This window comes from Symphodus melops, assembly GCF_947650265.1.
Source record: "Symphodus melops genome assembly, chromosome: 15".
Lineage (NCBI taxonomy): Eukaryota > Metazoa > Chordata > Actinopteri > Labriformes > Labridae > Symphodus > Symphodus melops.
In genome coordinates, this window is record NC_136705.1 from 20,147,913 (window position 1) to 20,170,130 (window position 22,218).

The following is a 22,218-nucleotide window of genomic DNA, read 5'->3' on the forward strand; positions in this document are numbered from 1 at the left end:
TGCTTCCTCGTCAAGCTGGAAACAGATTTGTGTGAAACGTGAATGAATTGTAAAGTTGAGGGCCATTTTTAAAACATTTATTTGTTGAACATTATGGCATATATATACAATCATATGACTTTTCATCAAAATAGAATTTACAACCTAAACCTCTTTGGTTTTCATTATCAAAATAACACATAAGGCACATAGGGAGCATTTAGCTTTTGAGAATGAACAGGCGTTTGTCAGAAAGCTCACCAATGATCTACTGATTGAAGGTTTTTCTTGCGGATATTTTACAGTGTCTGTTTGAGTCGCATACACATTCTCACAAGCCAAATATAAAGGAATGTTTATTATTTGCAGTTTTATAGAGTCTCGATTAACAAAAATAATCTGCTCGATTATGTTAAACCATCAATCCCACGATTGTGAAAAAGCAGTCGCAACCTACACCAGACAAAACGTGAAAGATCCTCGTGAACATAAAACACATTCCTTTAAAACGAAGACAGCAGAAGGCAGAAGCAAGCCGAGGTCATTCTGCTTTGGATCAAACTGTGAATGCAGCTGGTGTCATAACGTTTTCCTGAGAGCAAAGTCCAGACTGATTAGTAACTCAGAACAATAAGGACAAAAGGTAGAGAGAGCAGCTGTGCAGGCAAGGAAGAAAGTTGGGAACTAAACATTTGATTCACTTCTGTAGTATTCTTTTGAAAATGCCCATTTTGCATAGATTCTTAACAGTAACTAAAATACTTCCAGTAACCGTGTAATGACAGCATGTTTCTTCTCAAGCAGCAAAAGGCTTTACATTTAAAATGCACTGAATTTGTCCTGTGAAATAAAGGCAGATTGTGTGTCGAGTGTCAAAGGGCCAGTTTTCCTTCAAAGGGGTGTCATGTACATCTCTGCACAGATGCACACACTAGGTTTCAAGTGCTCTTCATGAAATCTTCTTAGCAGATCAGGCCTAAAGGTGCAGCTGACTTTGCATTTTCTGTATTATTTTCCAACAATAAATCAACCATTTGTGAATCAACTCTGAGGTTGACTCTGCCACAACAGCCCTCATCTAATCTGCAACACGTAGTTTGGCCAGCAGAGGGCAGCAGGTGATCAGCATAGTTGTTGGTGTTGTTTCTAACTTATTTCACACACAAGTATGTGAAAGTGTTTCCTCCTTCAGTCTGTTCAGAGATAGTCACACTTTTAATTTGAGGGTTTTTTTGCAACTAAACCACTTGCACTCAAAATACAGGCGCTAAATAAATCCTTAGCAAACGTGGCCGGTGGTGGCAGGAGGAGAGTGGTATTTTTTTACCATGTGATGGTACTTTGTCTGCTGGATGTGTTTCACACCAAAGAGCTCAGAGTCCCTTAATATGGTACTAAGATGGGGGAATTTGTCTAAACATTAAACAGTAATTCTTTGTTACGTAACAGCAGAGAACTTCAGAGAAAGCCAATGAGTACAACTAATGTTTAATCTGAAAGAAAAACAAAAGGGCTAACCTCACGCCACACAATCTAAAATCAGTGTGGGGGCTTTGCAGTGTTTCAAATTTGTTATGGCAATTCTCTGCTTCGGTATTCCGGACACTTCTGGCCCAGCTCCTTCACTCCCTCTTATTGCTTTCATTTCACAATTATGATGCAGATAAACTCAGGTAAAATGGCAGTATAAAGACTTTTGTGTTTTAGCACCAATGCCTAAGCAAACAGATATTTGGCATGTTCTTAAGTACAGTCACACGGAAGCAGCACGGTGAATCTCTGGCATGAGAAAAAAAAAATCCCTCAGTTTCCCTTTGATAGACTACAAGGCCGAGAAAAAAGCTCAACGTATGGTTTCAAAGAAGTACAGTAAGTAGTAGACCCATAAGAGCCCATAAACGCTTGAGCCTCTCCTTGTTAGGATTAATGAGATGCAGCCCTCCGCCCACAGAGCCTGAAAACATGCGCGATGCCTCGTCACTAAACTCAATAAAGTCAGAGCTCTGGGATGAATTAGCTGGAGCACATTTGGCTGCTGGACACAGTCTCATTCTCAGAACTCTACAGCACTGTGTTGACCTTAAACTTTGAATAGCATTTGATCCGTCTTCCTTCCAGTAAACAATAAAAGTTGGAATTCATGAGGCACGGTGGATACTAGAAAAAGATATGGTATGTAACCACACGTCAAGTGGTGGATGGAGCTTATTTTAAATCTGAATAAACAAAAAAAACAACTAACAGACATTTCCATAGCTCCCCAAAATGTTGACTGTCTTTCACATCCATCTGTGACGCGTGACTGGAAGGCAGCATACAGTCCGTTTGACAGAAAACTCAGGCTAAATAACTGAAGCGATAAGCTAACAGCAGCTCAAATCTATTAAATTTGAATTCATTACAATGAAGGAGTCTTTTACTCATCAGTAACTGAAATGCAAATGGATGTCCTGTTCTATCTCAAGAAAACATTCATTAAGCTCTCTATTTTATGGACTGTTTTATTAAATTGATTGCATTCAACATTCTTGCAGGCAAATCAACCTAGTGCTCACTGGAACACCAAACTCGGTCTCTCTCTCTCTGTCTCACAGCTATAATCCTGTCAACTCGGCCGTCCAGCAGCCGCCTCTATGTATAACGAAAGCATCAAGGCAGTCACTCCAAGTAGAAATGCTCCAAGGCCACTAAGTGAGTTTGAACAGAATACAGGATTTCAGGGGAACCGAACAAATGTTGAACTGATTGATGAAACACAAACAGGACTGGGTTGAGTAAAATTTGGTTTTACACTTGTGCAATGTGCAAACTGCAAACAAGTCCTTCAGAAACCCCGAACTCTGGAGTGAGCACAGTACGATCTGAGCCCTCCACTGTGGCAGCACGTCGACACCTCTGGTCGAAATAGTAGAATCCCCTCTGTGGTGAACAGTGACTCTACTGGCCTGAATTTTTTTCAGAGCTTCAGAGGAATGTGGCTGGAAATGAATAATTAAACTCATTCAGCAACCGCAGTTTGAAAGGAATAAACAAGCCAACTGTGTGGCGTGGAGATGTGGCAGCAGGCTACATGATGGACATGTTTTCAGGTTGGTGTGGGTGGAGTGGGTGAGGCTGTGAGTGTGGTCCCAGAGCGTCCACCTTGTGTTCCCTCCCAGCAGGCCCCAGGGCCCCTCCTCTCGCCAGCACCGCCATGGTATCCCCTGACATGCCGGCGAACTCGGAGGCAAACGTTCCGTAAAACAGCATGACGATGACGCAGAACACCCATTCAAAGATGGCCGAGGCGTGCTGAAGGACGAAGCTCTCCTGGCAGAAAAACACGCCGCCTGAAAATACAGTTAAGGGCAGTGACGGCAAAGCAGTGTGTGTGCTCAAAGGTTCTGAGGCTTTCGCGAATAGGAACCCCATCATTTGTCAGATTCCACCGTCAAATAATCAGATGCAAACAAAAAAGAAAAAACAATAACAAGGCTGTTTTTCTTTTGAAAGGACTTGAAGCTAAATGCGAGAGGATGAAACTTTATGCAGGGAGTCCAATTTGTATATATCTACATGAATAAGGAATCAGCGTTTTCCAATGCACCTCTTTGAGCCGGAAAACCTCCAGAGGGGCGTTTACTAATGTAGAGGGGAATATCTACAGATCGGCTCTTAAAGCCAAGGTTTCATTTTTTCCCCTTTTGGGCAACTGTAGAAACAAGGCTGGGCAATAAGGCTGATGCCTTGGAATAGGACCTCCTCCCTCTCCCTGTCGACAAAAATGGCTCCTTCTAAGATAATCAAAAACACAACAGTTGTGATTGATTAACATGATGTGACATTGCTGCCAATAGATCCACCCAAATCCAAAGGTGTTGTGTGTGTGTCAAAATCAATAACAGCACAACATGCAATGTGCTGACAAGCCTTAACAGCAGCTCTATGTTGTGTCTATGGTTGTGTTCAGTGAACCTTTGTGAGTCATGACGGTGAGTGAAGGGGGATGTTTCTGCCTTTAGTCAGGCTGGCACGACTACTGTACATTCACCTGTCAGCCTCAGGGCTGCCATCTGCTGCAGAAGGATACTGAGCACCAAGGCTACGAAGGCCAGCAGGGTCATGCAGAGCCGGAGGTGGGCCACGTTGTACTCGCCCTGGGTCTTGGCCAGTCGGTAAGTCAGCGCTGACTGCAGGCTCACAAACAGCATACTGGTGGGGAAGGCGATGCCTGCTCCGACATAGTGGAGAACTTTGGCATTATCCACCTGTCATCGAAAGGAAGCAGACAGAATAAGACAACATATTGAAAAGGTGCAACAATCTCTCTGTTCACTGTCCTGTCTCTTAAATGAGGGCATGACATAAATTATAAATAAATAATTATTTTGTATTTTGTCTGATAGTGTGTATGTAGTCTGTCAGACTTCTTCTAAAGGGAGCCAAAGATCTAAAAAAAAAAAAAAAAAAAGGAGGCCGATACAGAGAGCAGAAAGCGACAGAACGCCTCCTTTTCCCTGCAGGTCACAAGCTCGATATGAAACAATACACAAAAGAGCCGCACTGGATCATGTGACTCCAGCTGCCACTGCACGACACACACACACACACACACACACACACGATGAACTGATCACAACTGATAAAAGATTCAAGAGAGCCAGCGAAGAAACAAACCTCCGAGGAATAGAATAATTCAGGCAGATGACAATAAATGCTCGTCTTGGCTAATGCTGACACAGCTCAAACCTTGCAGCGTTTGAATAGTAATGACCCTCAGCTACTCGTAATTCTCAAAGACCATTACAGCATTAGCCTCACAGGTATTTAGGATTGGCCTTTTAAGCCATTTGTCAAATGACCCGACAAGTGAATACTCAACATTCTTGTACAGTACGTTAATCCTGTAAGAATTCTCGAAAAGTGCAACGTGAAAAGCACACGCAGCAATATGCCAGATTCCTCCAGTTTGAGGGATGAGGATAGGGGAGAACATGCAGCCAGGTTTGTGGAAGCAAAGTGAATTTTAGTTTGCCCATTCTTTTCCGACTTGAACTGATCTCGGTCTAATGTCACAGCAGTGATGACATGAACCTCTGCAGTACTCCATCTAATGTAACATGCGACGTGGTGACTAAGCAAGTTGGCTCTGATAAATCAGTTCCTGCAGGCTGACACTGACCGGCAGCTCCCCGGCATAAATGAATAGTAATGATGTTCACACAGGGCATCAGCACAGCCCACACTCCCTGCATTCTGTCACTGTGTGCGTCAGTGAAGGGACTTTAGACCAAATGTGTAAAACCCTTCAAATGTCTGGGTGCTGGGTGACGAGGGGTTAAGATTTATGAGAGGAAACACCTGACATCCAGCTCTGTTAGCTTCTGGGTTTTTTTTTTTCAATGTTCTGAAACTGAACCGAAAGATGTGAAAGGAAACTCTCGACTCCCGACGGTTTACAAACCTAACGTAACACGACTTCCCATATCTGTAACTGAAAGTGTCTCCCCCACCCTCGACTGCAAGGTCACTTTAAACAGACCTTCAGGGCTCAGCTCGGCCCAACACCTTTAATATTCATACACGGTTTCCCCGTGAGTTGATCTTAATTTCATTTGAAATTCAAAGAGTTTGCACTCTGGTGTTGCATCTTTAACTTTCGACAATTTTAGATAATACTTGAGCGCGCACCGTTTGTTTCAGTCCCACAGACCAATTTAATGATCACTACTTATTTCATCTCATCTACTCGACACAGTGAGCTTTAGAGGGGATAAAAGATGCGTTTGCTACGTGGTCCCAGTCTACACTAAGCTCACCAGCTGCTGGTTTCAGCTTCATGTTCGCAGTAGACAGAAAGGTATTGATCTTCATATTTCACTCTCAGCAATAAAACATTAAAAGGAACTTATTTGATCTTGAAGAGCTTTGCCTTTTCCTGCGGCGTCTCACGTGTGGCAGTGATACGCTTCTCCATCATCTTCAGATCCGTCTCTCCGTTCACAGCGATAGGCCTCCTGACAGGAAAAGCCCCAGTGGCCACAAAGCCTTACATAACAAAGAACTACAAACTGCAGGCGAGTTTGTTTCCACGTGATGGGTTTTTTTTGGGTGCTTTCACTCTCTTTGATCAGTCCGTTTCTGGCGTCTCCTCTGATGATTCAAACACGTTTGTGGTGTTCTCCTGAGGACGTTGATGTGATTCAAAGTCTGGACTCAAGTTTGTGCTTCATTTTTTTAATCTCTCTCCTGAAAAGCAGTTTAAACTGTTTAAACATTTCCATCAATGACACATCTACTGTGTTTCCATCCGACTTGAATGTCCCTGCCTGGAAGGGATGCAAGTTCTCAAGGAAGCGGGAAGGATCCGGCCTGTGATTGGTTACAGGCAGGGCCTCTCCTACACACACCCTGTCTGCCCAGCTCCTCTGCATGCATGGCCAGACTTGATGACTCACTTCCCCCTGGCTCTTCCAGTTAAATTCCTCCCAAATCTGCAGAGCAGAGGCCCGAGTGGAGAACCGGAAAGAAGGTGCAGCAGGCCACCTTTTCATACTCTCATATGATAAACTTCTGCAGCACATCTGTTCAACACACTCCTTCAGCTCTGTCCTGTCTCCATCTCACAGGGAACATCAGCAGTTGGAGAATGACATGCAGGAAAGGAGCCACAGGCTGGATGTAAACCCAGGCCGCCCCACCTCTAAGACCTTCTGTACATGATGGGGCTGGCACACTAAGCGATAGGCCACCAGTGTACCAACTTGAATGTTGAAGTTGAAACAGTTTTTAAGTATATACACTGCTCTAATACAGCTCAGTTTCTTCTTTTTATGCAACTGAATTATTGTGCTTTATTGTCACTTTCGTTTCAGCAATCTAAACATTTGTTTTGCAGGACAATAAAGCACTTTTGAATTTGAATTGAGTTGGCCTAGTAAGAGATTTCTTTCAGTATCTTTCTCAGCTATAAAACACCTGAAACAACGAATCAGCACAGAGCCATATGAACGTCGCCTGGTTAGTCAGTTATAAAGTTTTGTAACCTCAGAATCTCCGATGACGGCGCAGGATGAAGGGCTCTGTCGTCACTTCTCCTCAATAACCAAACATGATTAAACAAATGACTCAGGAGACTATTTTGATCCAAAGTCTATCCAAAGGTGGACACAGCGTTCAAAAGCAACATGAGGACGCAACATTCCTCCTGATAACATACTGAGAACGGCGTCGTTCTTCTTTGAAATGAAACATAAACTCTATCCATTGCAGTACCTACGACTTTGTAACAAAATGTGAAAGCAGGTTTGGAGGGTAAAGCCGTGTTCTCTACCTCCCGTTAGTTCCTGTAAACAGACGTTTTATACAATTGTTTCAAAATTGGACGACAAAAATCAGAAATACATCAAATTATCCAGATTTTCATCAGAAAGCAAACTATGTAACCATGTCTATGTTTTAGTTGGAACTAACAACTTTCATAAAAATACCAAAGATGTCTCTTAGAAGTGACACGTAACAACTCCATCGGTTACACACACACACACACACACACACACACACACACACACACACACACACACACACACACACACACACACACACACACACACACACACACACACACACACACACACACACACACACACACACACACACACACACACACACACACACACACACACACACACACACACACACACACACACACACACACACACACACACACACACACACACACACACACACACACAAGAGGCAAACAAATTCTTCCCCAAAAGCACAAACATCTAGAGGAAAGGAATTCAGGTTGGATTTCCTCCTGCACCGTCCAGGCTTTGGTCTTTGAATGCACGACAGACTTGAACAAACCAGAGTCTTAAATCGACTGGAATAGATTGAACAGATGAGTGAGAAATGTGTGAAGGGCAGTCAAAGCAAAAAAAAAAAAAAAAAAAAGAGTCACGAGTGAAGGCCATCATTGTTGAGCGATTGACGTCACAATGAAATGCAGGATTCAGCCACTTTCACTGACTACGTTAACATGCACACAACATTCCTGTATCAATCAGAATAATGACAATATCCTGACTGCGTAGGAGTCATGTAACACCTTATTCCAATTGTCATAACCCGATAAAGCTCATTTTCCGATTATTAAAAAAACGAATAAGACCCCTAACATATGCCTGTATCATCAAAACTAAGAAGAAACAAGTGAAATGTCTATTAAAGGATCATTGTCTGTGGTGGTGTCATGATCTGTAATGATCTGGAGGAAAAAATATTCACCACAATATTTCATCACATTCCTTTTTCTATCACATTCATTTCCCTCTGTTACACTAGGGGAGTAAGTGAGGTCTGCATACCTGGAAGTTGCCCACCATGATGAGACCAGCCGCACAGATCCAGCCTGTGGAGAGACTCGCCGTGTTGAGGACACAGTTTTGGTGTTTCTCGATGACGTGTGCATAGCGGAGCAGCACTATCGCCATAACTACAGAAGAAGACAAAAAAAAAAGAGAAACACAAACCAAGATGAGTCCTGCACATGAAAACACTTCACCAGAGCCATGGCAGGGTGGAAGAAAGGGAGAAAAGTTACACTTATCCTGGAGAAGTAGAACACACACAGTTAGTTTGGGGTATTTTTATTTCGCAGTGCCTGGATTCAATTAATGCAAACACTCACAGAACTCATTTAGCCAAAAAAAACACAAGGATTCCCAGAAAGCGGCTTTCGAGTTACACAAACTAAAAGGGGGGAATATGAGAGGCAGGAAATGGCGGGAAAGTAGGAACGACACATGGCTGCGGGCTGCTCTCAGGCTTACATAAGACAGAAGGTGGAGGGAAACTCAGTACAGTATACAGCACAGATAACTCCTGATGTGCTTATGGGCTGTGACTGGGGGTATTGTTGGTGGCTGACCCCTGCCTCGTTCCTCTTTGTTCGCTCCTCACGGCTATTGCTCAGTGAAGGCTGACTGGGTTTGGAGAAAGTGGGGTAAGAGCAAAGAAAGAGGAGTCTGGAAGAATAAGAGGGAAGAAGGAGCCCCTCTTGTCTCGACCTGAAGCTCATACGTTTGTCTCAAGAGGCTGAACTGTTGTCTTTACTCCGACACTATCCCGTTTGTGTGAAGCAAACTTTAAGGAGGTCCATGTTGCCAAAGAACAATTTTAATGGAAACTGTGGTTCCAGAGGGGGGGGGGGAAAAACTCCAGTGCAGGATTTTGGAGCGTAAAGCTTTGTCTCTAGTAGTCAGGGTTTAGTCAAGGCCAGCGTCTCAATGACGGGTCACTTTTCAGAACCTGACCACAACCTCAGCTTGAATCTCTAATGACCGACTCCTGCCAGGAAAGATTTTGTCTTTTTTAAAATCTTTCACTGACAATGTTGACCAATCAGGGAGACAATGCAGCAGCCACAGATCTGATTTCAGATATTATGTGGAGAAGGTTTAGGTTCAATTCTGAACAAAAAACATCAATCTACAGGACATTTGAAAAAAATAAGGGACAGACAGACTCAGTGTTCACGAACCTCGCCATCCAAAGAGGACGCCACGCCTCTGGTTTCTGAAGGAGGACCAGCTTAGCACCGACTGCAGCCAGCAGGAGGTGGAAACAGAGCTGCACGTTTTAACGACTGCTCAAATTCAACCTCTTCAATGTAGGAGTCAGACCTCCCCGTTTCATCATCATTACAGCTCAAATGTTCATATCAGAATGATCCGTCAGTTATCATTTTTTCATTTTTACTGCTCATGCTCTCACTTTCTAAGCCCGTCAGATAACATTTGTGAAAACATTTCTTCTGAATCAGTGATGTACAAATAAAGTTTGCTTTAAAATGAAGTTTTATTTCATAACTAAAATGATCCAATGTTTCATTCAAACTACCAGGTTGATAGACGTATACAGGACATACTGTATAATGTTTGAGAATGTATATCACTGTTTGGATCCTCCTGCCCAGTCCTCCGTTCCCGCTGCACTTAAACCATCTCGGCAAAGTGTTTTAAAGCTACAATCATGGAAAAACAAACAGCAGTGTCTCCAGGCTCGGAAACAATCTTGTTTTTGTTTTTTTCCAACTTCTTTTGCTTTTTTTTTTTCTTCTTTTAAATGGAAAACATATTCTACCTTCTACCTTAGTCTTCTGAAGGGACAAAAAAAAAAGAAGTCAGCTGCAGTTTCTTTCATTAAATTATGGCATCTCGGCCTCTTGGCTGTTGACCGGCTGGCTGTGGATTCTTTTCCTCTTGTGACAAAATGACTTTTTGATCATTACAAATGAGCCTGTTGGCTTTTAAAAGCTTCCTCAGGATGATGCAAGCTGAGCCCGAAGGTTCAAGAATGACGAACATTTTTCCCCATTTCTCTTTTTTTAACCGTCTTGACTGTTGCTTAGCACGCTCTAACATGCTCATCTGTTTTCCCTGTTCTCTGCTTTGTTGCTAAGGATGCGTGTCACGTTGAGAGGTCACAGGCTCGTGCAGCGTGAGGACATTACATGTCTGGTGAGTAAGCAGCATGGATGCCCTCCACCTGGACTCTGACAGTCAAGATGAATTGTTTTCTGATTAAAGCACAACAGGAATAAGTACGCTTTCACATGTTAACTCTTTGTATTCATCCGTGTACATTCATAGGACCTTTAGAGCAATGCTTTGAATTCGTGACCTTGCAGAGTTGTTGCATTTCCTGCTCACCATGTGACAAATGAAGGTTAGAAATGTGAAGTTTACATAAACACACCGTGCCAACTAGTATCCATCACACAGTCTGTCACCTTCATCCTTATCTAACTCCTTTTCACGAACACAGGAACCTCAGAGGAGTTTGCGGCGTCTTGACTCAAACACTGACACACACACACACACACCAATGCTACTTTGCAACAACGTGGACACGCAGTAATGTTACCCTGTTGTTACAAGCACAGACTTGCTTCTGCGGAGACCTGCTTTAACACTGAAACCTGTGCACGTGTACAACACACAAAATCCCCACAACGTCACCTCGGCCACACCACACCTCACAGTTAAATAAACCCCGCTGTCCCCACAAGGAGATACATTTCAAGCCAAACACCGGGGCGGCGTTCTCTCCCACAGGAGGTACGCTGGGAAAGAATACATGCATTGTCTTTGATACATCGAGTGTGTACACTGGCAGAGAGGTGGGGACTTGGATAAAAAGCAAGAACAATAATTATTAGGCAATATCCAGTTTGTGCAGTCCAGGAAAGGAGTGAACCCCTGAGCCAACTGCAGCCAGCTCAGTCTCCAAAGTGAGGCAGAAATCAATAGGCTAAGAAGCTAAGCACTGATTATTTACAATAGCTTGTTGTACAACTACATGCCTCATTAGCTTAGCCTAGTTTTGTAAAGCTATTAACTTACTTTACAACAGGTATTACCAAATGCTGCATTGAGACGAATTGGCTGGTGGACAAGAGCAGACTAAGAGGCTGTGAGTGCATTGTGACCTAATGATTGATGCACTGAATGCACCTGCAGAGGTGCTCACGGATTGATTGAACCAGATGAAAAGTAGCTTCACTACCGCCTTCAAATACAGCAGACGTTTATTTTTCCTACTGCAATGACAGTTCCAATATTACTACTTAATAATCTACAATGCAGGCCGGTTTAATAAACACGTGCGGCTCAAACAGGACGCAGACAGCTGGGATGTCACATATCTGACAGAAGCTAACGGCTAAATGGTTTTTGAAGGAAGTAGTACTGTCCTGTAAACTTTGATTGGGACAAAACATCAATATATCAGCATACTGACTCGTGCGATATCATCAAACATATGGGGCCAAATATTGATGTTTTAATCTAAAGAAATGTGGTGCGCCAAACAGATTGTCCTGCCTCACCATGTCCCCACTTCATGAATCCTCAGGAGGAAACTCAATGACACAAACGAAGGTCAAGTGAAAAGACGGCAATCGGGCACGATAAGAAGAAGAATAGGTAGATTATATTGGAGAGCGGTGAAAAGAAGTCCAGCGATGAAGCGTGATAAGAGGTGAAACTGACACTAAACTCAATTCAATTCATCAAATGTTGAAGTGTATATCAGTCATTACAGATTTACAGTTTCGTGATATTAAGGTTATTATTATGCACCTCAGTGTTGAGTTTTATTTTGTGCACGTATGAAAAGGCTACAACAATACAAAGCCGACAGTATTGCACGCTATTTTTGACCCCACAGACAGACATTAAAGAGCTTCTGTTTTTACACTGTGAGGCTACTGTATGTCCATTTCTCATGTCTCGTCTATAGAAGAATCCCTCCCTAAAGAAAAAGGATGCTTGCATATCACACTGTCTAACTGTGTAGTTATATTTTGGACACACTGTGTAAGGATAGCTCTGTAAGAATTGTGTATTGGAAAGATACAACAGAATAACAAACACAACATGTCATCGAGATGAGCAATGGAGTCGACATGGAGACGGAAAATCTGTTCATTCTCCACTTCACTATTTATTCGTCCGCCTCCTTTTACCATTAGTGGAACAATCACGGGAGAGTGCTCATCCTCCTTCTCTTTCTCTTATACAAATAAATATATGTACACAAGGGTGACAGGCTGACCTGCTGTGGGTCAGGGGTCACGGCTGGTGACACAGTGCGGGTCAAACGCTGGACTTTCACAATGAGCTGCAACAGTCTGAAACCCACCCGGCTGTCTCAAACACTAGGTGCTGAGTGGGCTAAATAAATATGGACACCACAGAAGTCTCAGTGTTTACAATATATTCAAGATGGCCGGAGAAGCAACACAGTCTGATGATATGATGACATTTTTTCGAACATATTTAGAGTTTCAACAAACTCAAAGAGAAGAACATTCTGGTGTGGAGCAAATAAAGTATGCAGCAGCTTCAATACGCCCATGAAGATCAAGCCGGTCACGCAGCTTTTGCAGGACATAAACATCATCATTCTCTCCCACTGACTCAAAGAGAATTTTCCTGGATATTTCCTGCTGTATTCACACGTGAGCTCACCCAACTTCATGAGGACATTTTGCGCGGGGGCTGGCTGGAAAAATGTCTGGGTAAGTCAGGGTTGAAATTTTCCGTTAGTGTTTCTTTTCACGTATGCAGCTTACCATTCAAATAGCAGAAACTCGAAGAGTTGTGTGCATGTATGAAAAGGCTACAGCAACACTGCTTACAGTATTGCATGTTATTTTTGAACCTACAATGATCATTATCTCATCAGGTCTCTGCCTTCCTCTCAGATTGGGTTAAAATGTTCCTGAGTCGCTCAATCACTCAGACAGACAGGCAGGACTTAAATAGCAGCTCGAGTCCCAGAGACTCCTTCTAAAAAGACAAACAAGAGAGGGAGAAACATCCCCTCCATTTTAATATTACACACACACACACACACACACACACACACACACACACACACAAAGAAATGTCTAAGCGACAGCTGGAAAACATTAACTAAATCAGACCCACCAGTAAGCACAGGGCACAGCACGTGTAGACTCACAAAAAACATACAGGCCAGCACATGGGAGCCCATTCCTTTTCTTAAAAAAAAAAAAAAAAAATGTTTTCCTTGCTCCTACTAAAATAAACATTGTGTGCAAGTGTGTGTGATCATTTTACATGAAGCCATCCTGAGGCTGCATTTGTTGCTTCCCCGTTCTCTTTCATTCAAACGGACCACATGCAGGGTTTTCTCTGGCTCCCGGTCAGTGTGGTTGAAAGTTTTGCATTTTTGCAGGGAAACTAAGCTAAAGTCACTCTGAGGTCTCAGCCGAAGGAAAGTTGATCAAAACAACAGATATTTCTCTTTACTGTCTGATCTATCTCTAAGGGTTTTTTCACACGAGGGATCCGAGCCCAGATCTGAATACCCTTGACCCCGAAGTCTGGTTCATCTGATCTGCGAGAACACAAACGTACCGTACTCATCCTGTGCTCAGGAAACTGCTGCTGAGTCCGCTTGAAGAGGTCTGTCGGGCATGATGCATGTGTTTAATATGTTTTAATTAACTTTTTTGTTGTCAAACTAGAAACTAACAGGTGGAAAATCTCTGTTTGGATGATAAGCCAATTAAAAAATTTCGGAAATGTGATAATAACAGCTCAGAGAATAATCAAGAAATAGGGTGCCAGTGGAATAGTGGTTCGTTTGCACGCCCCATGTAAAGAGGTTACAGTGCTCAAAGCGAACAGATCGGGTTCAGATCAGACCTCTCTCTCTCTCTCCCCCATTTCAGACTCTATCCACTGTCCTATCTCTCTAATAAAGCACATCTTAAAAATAAATAAACAACACATATAAAGATGTCGCCTTGACCTCTGTTGCTGAGAAATTAATCAGATTAAAGGATGAGCTCGTTGAATCCCGAATAAAGCTGCTTCTCATCAGGGACAAGGTGACTTAGGGCAGAAATCGAAGTTGATATCAATGACTGTGACGGGGTGTGTGTGTGTGTGTGTGTGTGTGTGTGTGTGTGTGTGTGTGTGTGTGTGTGTGTGTGTGTGTGTGTGTGTGTGTGTCTTCATGTGTCGTGTGCACAGGATCTCTTACCCATGAACGATCCCGTGCTGCAGATAAGGCTGAAGAAGCAGCTCTCAGGGGGAAGAGTCCCACATTTACTGCAAGAGGGAGTACAGAGTAATAAATCAGAGAAGTGCTTTAAATCAAGCTACGCTACACAGAAACACTACCACTTATGGCCCTCTGTTGATGTAAATTCACAGCAACACATAGCATGTTTACAAATGCCTTCCTGCTCATGCAAAGAAAAGGTAAGGGAGGGGGTAGAAACATGTTCCTAAGTGCTCATCAACAAGCGTTTGACTTTTCACCTACTGCATACTGCCTGTCTTGCAGGAATGGGAAATGTTTGGAGGAGTGGAAGGCAGCAGATAGTCAACACAAGCTGTCTGCGCCCGAGCTGCTGCTGCTGCCAACAGAGCCAAAGCCTTCTCAGCTGACTTCAGTCACACACACATTCCTCAGTAAAATGTTCAATTCTAATGGACTTGTGCTTTCACTGATACGCTTTCAAAGAACCCTTAAAACATATACATACATATATATATATATATATATATATATATACACACAGGGGATGATGGATGAATGGATGGTTAAGGACATGTACTTTGCTTGGCATATAACTTTTCATAAGAACACTACATGTCACCTTTAATATATAAATAAAGTCAAAGCAGCAGCATTGGAACAGTTAAACTTACTTTTTTCAGCCCCTACAGATGTTTTGAACATGTAATATTTTCTCGTGGTCATTAAATGTGGTTGTGCACTGATTTATTTTTCTCTTCAGTCCCCGGTTGTTTTATGGATACCACTTTATTTACTCTCTGGCCTTTGATGTTTCGAGTTGAGAAGAACACAAGCTAAACATAAGAGTGGGAGTGCCTTGATTTCCTCCCAAATGTAAGCCGACTCCTCCGAGTGTGTGTGTACAGTATGTGTGTGTGTTTACATGGTGAAGTGCAGACCCATGCTCTGCCTCTGAACTGCCACGGTGGCAGGCAGCAGGATATTTCAGCCCCAAGTTATTTTCAGAATGTACACACCCACACTCAGGACGGCCGTCTCCTTTAAGCTCACTGTCAACAATGTGCCGACAGGGGTCAAGTTAAAACAATGGGACAGTGTTCCTGTTTATAAAAATACAGACAGAAACGAGCAACAAAGAGACCGAATAGAGACAGACAGAGAGACAGAGAGAGAGAGAGAGAGAGAGAGAGAGAGAGAGAGAGAGAGAGAGGTGAGGGTGGGAGTCTCACAGACCTGATGAGAGGTACATTGTCTAATGTGCAGCACAAGGTTGGCCCACTCTGCAAATACAGCTCCTCTTCACATGACTGATTGTACAACCTGGGACATCAAACACACACACACAGAACAAAAGACAAGGAGAAGCTTTAAGTGGTTGAAATCTCACTATAACTTTAAACCTACTTGGGAATAACACACACGCGTCACCTGCTGGTGTTGAGAACAATAATGAGAGTCAAATAACACTGGAGATGTAGATTCATTCAGCGCAGTATGTGAGCAGATTTACTGAGCGGACGAGAAAGTAATCCTGTTACGAAATGTTCCAAGAGAGATGACAACAAAGATATTGACAAAGACATCGACAGTGACAACGAAGCAGATCGCTAGTGATGAGTCTGAGAAATGTGTGCAGTGTGCTAAAGAGGTGTTAAGAATCTAAATAAAGGACGGGCGAAGCAGCGTACCAATTATCCACAGGGCAGACATGCTGGTTGTACAGGGCCATGGCGTACCTACGAGAGAGAGAGAGAGAGAGAGAGAGAGAGAGAGAGTAAATCATATTTCATGATCATATTTTGTTCTATCTTAAGATTACAGTGTCATACAAAGTGAATCAAGGAAAAACATTGAAGAAGGGAACATTTTTTTCAGTATAAAAAAAAACAAACAACAGACAAAGGGGGCGCCGGTGGCCTAGTGGTTCTGTTGTGCGCCCCATGACCGCGCGTTAGATCCGACTTTTTTGTATCCCAGAATCTCTCCTCCCAACAATTCCTGTCTCCCTTCAGCTGTGCTATCCAATAAAAGTAAAAAACGCTCGCCAAAAATATCTCAAATATAACAAATGTCTTCATGTGAGTGATTAAAGAATATTGAAGGGCATGATGTGGTTAGAAAGAGTTAAACAGATCAGTCTAAAGCTGTCTCTTAGGATTCATACGTGTAGCACATTTGATTTTATACGGTGTAATTGAACCACCAAACATCGCTTGTTGAACAGCTATTTAGATAATGCCGTAAGAACATTGACAGTGTGCAGAGTACTGTCCTGCCAGTGTGACCGAACACTATAACACGTTTGTTCGACCTGCAGGACAAGGCCACCTGATACTTATCACCATGTCTGGAACTCAATGGGCCACACAGAGAAAAGAATGGTTTGTGTGGGTCTAAAACCGTCAAGAGAAATGTTTGTTCGCTCGTGTCACTGACCTGCTGCATCCTCGGAGAAGTCAAAGACCGAAGGACCAAGAGATAGAAACAGAACTACCACGACAAAGTCTGTCCACTCGTCAGCTATACAAAGTGGTAAGATTCAAACGTAATGTGAAAACTGTTACCAAAGCTAAGTTAACTTTTATCGTATCCTTTAAACTCACACATTTGGACATCATGCTCAATAAAAAAAATTCTATTAATAATGTTCAGAGATGAATGATTCGTCTCAACCTTGGAGTGAGTGAGCTTTGTGGCTGATGAAATAGTGAATGCATCCCTTTTGGGTATTGCTGCTTTAGGCTTTAAGTGTCGGGACTTTGATTATTTCCCTGGCAGCAAATTGCCCATCTCCACCTGTCTGCTCTGTCAATGCGGTGTAAGTCGTATTGACGAGCGAAAGTCAATGACGCAAAGATGGAGTAGACTTTGTAATAGTACGTATTCAGTTTTGATAAAGACAGCAGAGAAAGACAGACACATCTTGAGGCCGTTTCAGACTGTAAAAACTATAACCAAGAAAAACAATCAGACATGCTGAGTCATGGTTAGAATTGTGGGTGAACACAAAAGTAAAAGTTATTGTCATGTTTTCAGCATGTAGTCACAAACACGCAGTGTGAAATATCAAAAACAAAATGTTTAAAACAACAGCAGAGTCAAAACCACCGAGTCACACAAACAGACTGATGATGATTGGTGAATGCAGTTGTAGTTCAGGGGGAGGCTAAGCACCAATTACATTTGTTTCCATGGGAGACACTGTCCTCTCACAAACCAGCCTTTGGATAGACAAATATCACACACACACCTGCTACCCAGAGACACATCAGTGCACATTTATATAGTCAGTATATATACACATATACACACACACACACACACAGTGGCTAAAACATCTCTCCTTAAACCGGCGATGTGAAAAGGTTAACTGCCCGTCAGTCTTATTCTACTTCCCTTTGAATCACTGCGATGACCCTGCTGGTTTTGGTTGCTGGTTGTGTTTTGTGTTGCAGGCTCCAGCAGGTGTGGCTGAAAAGGGATTAAGAACACTTGGGCACGATGTTCTCCCTCTATTTAAGCACTTCCTCGTTTGTAAGAGACTTGGAGGAAAAGGTTGAGGAGAGAGGCTGCTCTCAGTGCTCTGTGTTGTTCCTTGTTTTGCTGAAACCAAGGCTGTGGAATGTGTCCAACTGTAGTCCTTGTCCCTTCTTCATTCATTTGTTTTGTGGCTTTTGATCTGGCCGTGACGATCACTTTTAACTTTTTGGATTCATAGATATCTGCAACTTATTTAAGCAACATCACTCAGAGGGACTAATGAATATCAGCACAGCTGGGATTTAGTCATAACAGTAGTCAACATCAACTACAGATGATATTTTAACACAAACACCCAAACATTGAACTGCACTCTTGCTACACTGTCCGTTTCCATAGTTACAACAGAGACGACTCTGAAGTACCAACCTGTTGTTAATCAAGTAACGGTGTCAGCTGTTTATGACGCTATAAAACCATAAATCATCTCTCTGTTGATCATCAGCGTCACCGTTAAGTATGAGAAAAGTGTGAACTCAGCTTTTTTTTCAGCTTCTTTTTTAGTTTTGTAACGCTACTTGTGATTGGTCAATACAGGTTTGATAGTGACAGTCTTGGAGGATGGCAACATTTGGTTGGCATTAGGTTATGCAAATCGGCATGTGAAAGTCATATTGAGCCAGATGGCATGTTGTCTGTTAAGAGCAGCGCTCTTACATAATGCAGCAAGGAAACTTTGATGCGTGAGTGGAATATCGCCGTCAGGTAGAGAGGGCAGCCAGAGCTCTTAACTACACAGTGAAGTTAAAGCTGACCAAAAACACGCTTCAAATGTTGTACAGAATAACCAAGGGACTTCATTAGGGAAATGAGATGACGCAAGGAAGCTCAAGCCATAAAAAAGTTGTTACTGTACTGCTCTTTCACAATTTTCGATGCCGTTTAAAAAACTATTTGGTCATCTTCCAAAGCGAAAATAGCAACAGTGGGGCCTTTTTTCTCCAGGACCTTTCGTCATGTAAAAGTATACCAATGCATTCTGTGCCCGCAGAAGGCTAAGTAATGATAGCTTTGTTTATATAATTCAATGTCTATCAAAGCTCAGCGGTGGATGTAACCAGTAATTGCATGTTTGAGAGCAATATTTAGGCGAAACAGGCGACATTTCCCCTTATTTAGGACTGAACAAAGAGCTTTCAGAAGGAGTCTTATGGAAAGAGATCTGGTAAAGAGGGTAATATGCTCGAAGATGTGTTCAAATAAAAAGACAGGGACCACATGAAAGGGGGGGGGCAAGAAATGCATAAAGCTATAAAACTAGAAGTGTCTTTAATGGGTTCAGTGGAGCCAAGCTTTCTTATACAAGCCCGTCTTACTAAAGGTCTGCAAAGCCTCAATGCTGTAGAGTCTTTGGTTGGCACAAGCAAGAGCCTTTTTTGGCTCCACAGACCTTCCGTACTCTGGGCATGGCAACCAGATGCTGAGTGAAAGTTCTGCTTACGCTCTCTATTTTCTCCCTTTTAGTATTTACCTTACCCCCCCCCCCCAATTCCCCCCAAAGTGAGGGAGGGAGTTACGCAACTTGTCACATCCTTTGACATTCCACGAGTCTGGAAAAAGACCCTTGACTGCTCTTAGAAACAAGGCGCCCTTGTCAAGGTAACGGGAAGGAAATGTGTTTTAAGGGACTGACAGTCAGCAGCACTCGGCAACTTCAGTCAGATCAGCTTTCTACCTCACAGATAAAGCAAGGCAGAAATGTGCATTGCCAGCACTTACGGTATATTCACCTGCCTGCTCTCCAGCTCAGTACACTGAAGGTCTAAAAGCAACATCTTCAGCTCAGACGTTTCTCCTCTGCACTGCTCTATAAGCATACACTCAACACTGCAGCCACGTACACAAACAGGTATTGTTTGCATGGTGTCAGCTCTGGCCTCCAACTTCTTACAGTACTCAAAATACATGCTGCACGCTGCATGAATAGAGAAGAAACACAGCAATTTGGAATCGAGCCACCTATCTGTCTGTCTGTCTCTCTCTCTCTGTCTCTCTCTCTCTCTCCCTCCCTTGGGGTTTGAATTCCTCCTTTCAGAGTAATAACAGACACGCTCAAACATAACCAGCAGGTGCTCAGTCTCACCCCTCTACACATCACCTCAGATACTGAACTGTTAGATAATGATGGCACACTGTGATCCTGCACATCACACTATCAAGACAGAGGTGATAATTCCAGGTCTGTTTTAGAGAGATTTAAGCCACATGAGATCACCATGGCTGCCAGGAATTTCAGGGTAAATATGCTGCTCTAGCCTTCCCAGAAGTGAGGTGGTATTTGCTTAAACTTAAACAACATTGTTGTAATTCATCAGAATGTGGACTACAGTTACTCTACGTGAAGGATCACTTGTCAAATATAACGTTCATTTTTACCATGGGATTTTTATACAAACACTGATATTTGATTAAAAAAAGTAAATGTAGCTGAGAGGCTTTTTATGTTATTTTCTCTGCAGGCACAACAGGTGTGTGGCAGGTTGCTAGAATATGATTCTGTTGGGCATTAAAATGTAAGTGTCTTAGTGGGCTAAAATAACACTATACTAATGTCAAGAAGAAATACAACAGTTTGGTCCTTGCTGACATCAAATCAACCTTTCTTACCTACTCACTATCACTTCAGCACACTGTTGTCCAAGTCCTTTCAGTCTCAGTTATGGGAGTTTTTTAAGATAAAAGGCAAAATGTGTAACACTTACACAACCCATATCCCAGTGATGGTCAGCACTGGAAGGCTGACAGGCAGTATCATCCACAGAGACATCTTCCAGCACCTTTAACAGCCCCTTTCTTTTTTTTCCTCTTCGGCCAGCCGAGCGATATCTGCTCAAGTAGAACTAACATTTAACTGAGAGTGACGGATATCTGCACTGCCACCGACTGATTCATGGTCTTGAAGAGGGAGGATGGTAGGTGGCACACTGGCAGGACAGATGTGTCCCTTGGAGCTGCTGAATGAGAGTAGAATGGATGTGAGTTATTGTCATAATATTCATCATCACGACAATCATGCTCATAACTTGCCGGTTATGTTTTGGAAACAAAATGTTGTGCACCTTGATAGCTAGATTGAGTCTGGTTTAAGTTTTTCTTAAAATATACACACATCCACTAGGAAAAAGACATACAGCTATATACACAGTGAGGCAAGTGAATAGCAATGTGTATACATTTATATATAAAAAGAGCATTAGTCTAAAAAAACATAAGTCTAGCATTTCTGTCAACTGAAAACAACTCAACGGTGCAAAAAAATTGGTTAGTCATATGGTATCTATATATCATGTAAATTCAGGGGTAAGTGGGTTTTTAAATAGCAAAATATTTATTTAAAGTAACATGATACAGTTAAAAAAGAGGATATGGAAGAGGAAATATTAATCCCATACAAAAAAAGCCTGGAATGCAATCATCATTTCAATACACGGTACTGTTTTATATCTTTATATTATATTCCTTACTTCTCTCTATAGTTTATGGGCTGCTGGTGAAGTTTGATTAAAATATTTTTTGAGAGGAGAAAATGCCTTGATATTATGTTCCAATTCACAGATTTGTGAATTGTCATGTAAAACCTGTTTGGTTAGCCTCATCAGCTTCTCGTGCATCATACATTTACAGCTCATCTTCACCTTTCCTCGCAAGCAACGACGACAAAAAATAATGAGAGAAAGATCTTGAGACAACTTACCTAAAGCCTTCAAGTCAGCCTTTAAGTTTCAGGTAACTTTGAGTACGCTGAACTGCTCCCAAAAAAAAACAATCCAACCTGGACTCGTGAGACAAGATGCAGTCACCTTGTTTTTTTTCCCCTATCGACTTCTTCCAGAACAAATGAGATCCCGTTTGCCCTCTTCTCTTGTGCAGTGGGGGAGGCTTGCTCTCACATGCAGTCTGTCTCTCGCATCGCCGCCACGAGACACTCTACACAGTATCCAGCTGTTTGACTCCGCCCCCTAAAAAAAACCTGTAGTATCAGGGTACGTTGCATTTGGGTGTAGTTGAGCGCCGAAGGGACGGGAGGGTGGGGCCCTAAAAAGCACTTTCATGTATTTGTGTATCATTCTTATACATTCTTACAGGAACACGACCATTCATAAATGTTAGGGAGGGATTTTCACAGTTTTA

At 42.5% G+C, this 22,218-nt stretch overlaps 1 protein-coding gene across 2 annotated transcripts; it reads right to left on the reverse strand.

Annotated features, from left to right (window-relative positions):
• Positions 1 to 65: 65 nt before the first annotated feature.
• On the reverse strand, positions 66 to 22,051 carry LOC306836382 (transmembrane protein 150A). Of its 2 annotated transcripts, none has more exons than XM_079363417.1 (8): positions 21,782 to 22,051; positions 20,790 to 21,038; positions 16,236 to 16,283; positions 15,781 to 15,867; positions 14,545 to 14,612; positions 8,331 to 8,458; positions 4,049 to 4,226; positions 66 to 3,308 (listed from the first exon to the last, which is right to left on the reverse strand). In XM_079363417.1, the coding sequence occupies exons 2-8, from the start codon at positions 20,852 to 20,854 to the stop codon at positions 3,046 to 3,048; spliced, it is 837 nt and encodes a 278-aa protein (XP_079219543.1). In that variant the 5' UTR covers positions 20,855 to 21,038; positions 21,782 to 22,051; the 3' UTR covers positions 66 to 3,045. The 2 variants fall into 2 exon arrangements, with proteins under 2 accessions (XP_079219543.1, XP_079219542.1); XM_079363416.1 differs by having other exon boundaries at positions 20,790 to 21,041.
• Positions 22,052 to 22,218: the final 167 nt, after the last annotated feature.

What these genes read in the sequence shown, in the direction of transcription:
- LOC306836382 (XM_079363417.1), bottom strand. Translation starts at nt 20,854, where the DNA reads ATGTCTCTGTGGATGATACTGCCTGTCAGCCTTCCAGTGCTGACCATC. An exon ending in GTCTGCCCTGTGGATAATTG is followed by an intron (nt 15,868 to 16,235) that starts GTACGCTGCTTC and finishes TTGATGTCCCAG; the next exon opens with GTTGTACAATCAGTCATGTG. An exon ending in GACAATGTACCTCTCATCAG is followed by an intron (nt 14,613 to 15,780) that starts GTCTGTGAGACT and finishes TCCCTCTTGCAG; the next exon opens with TAAATGTGGGACTCTTCCCC.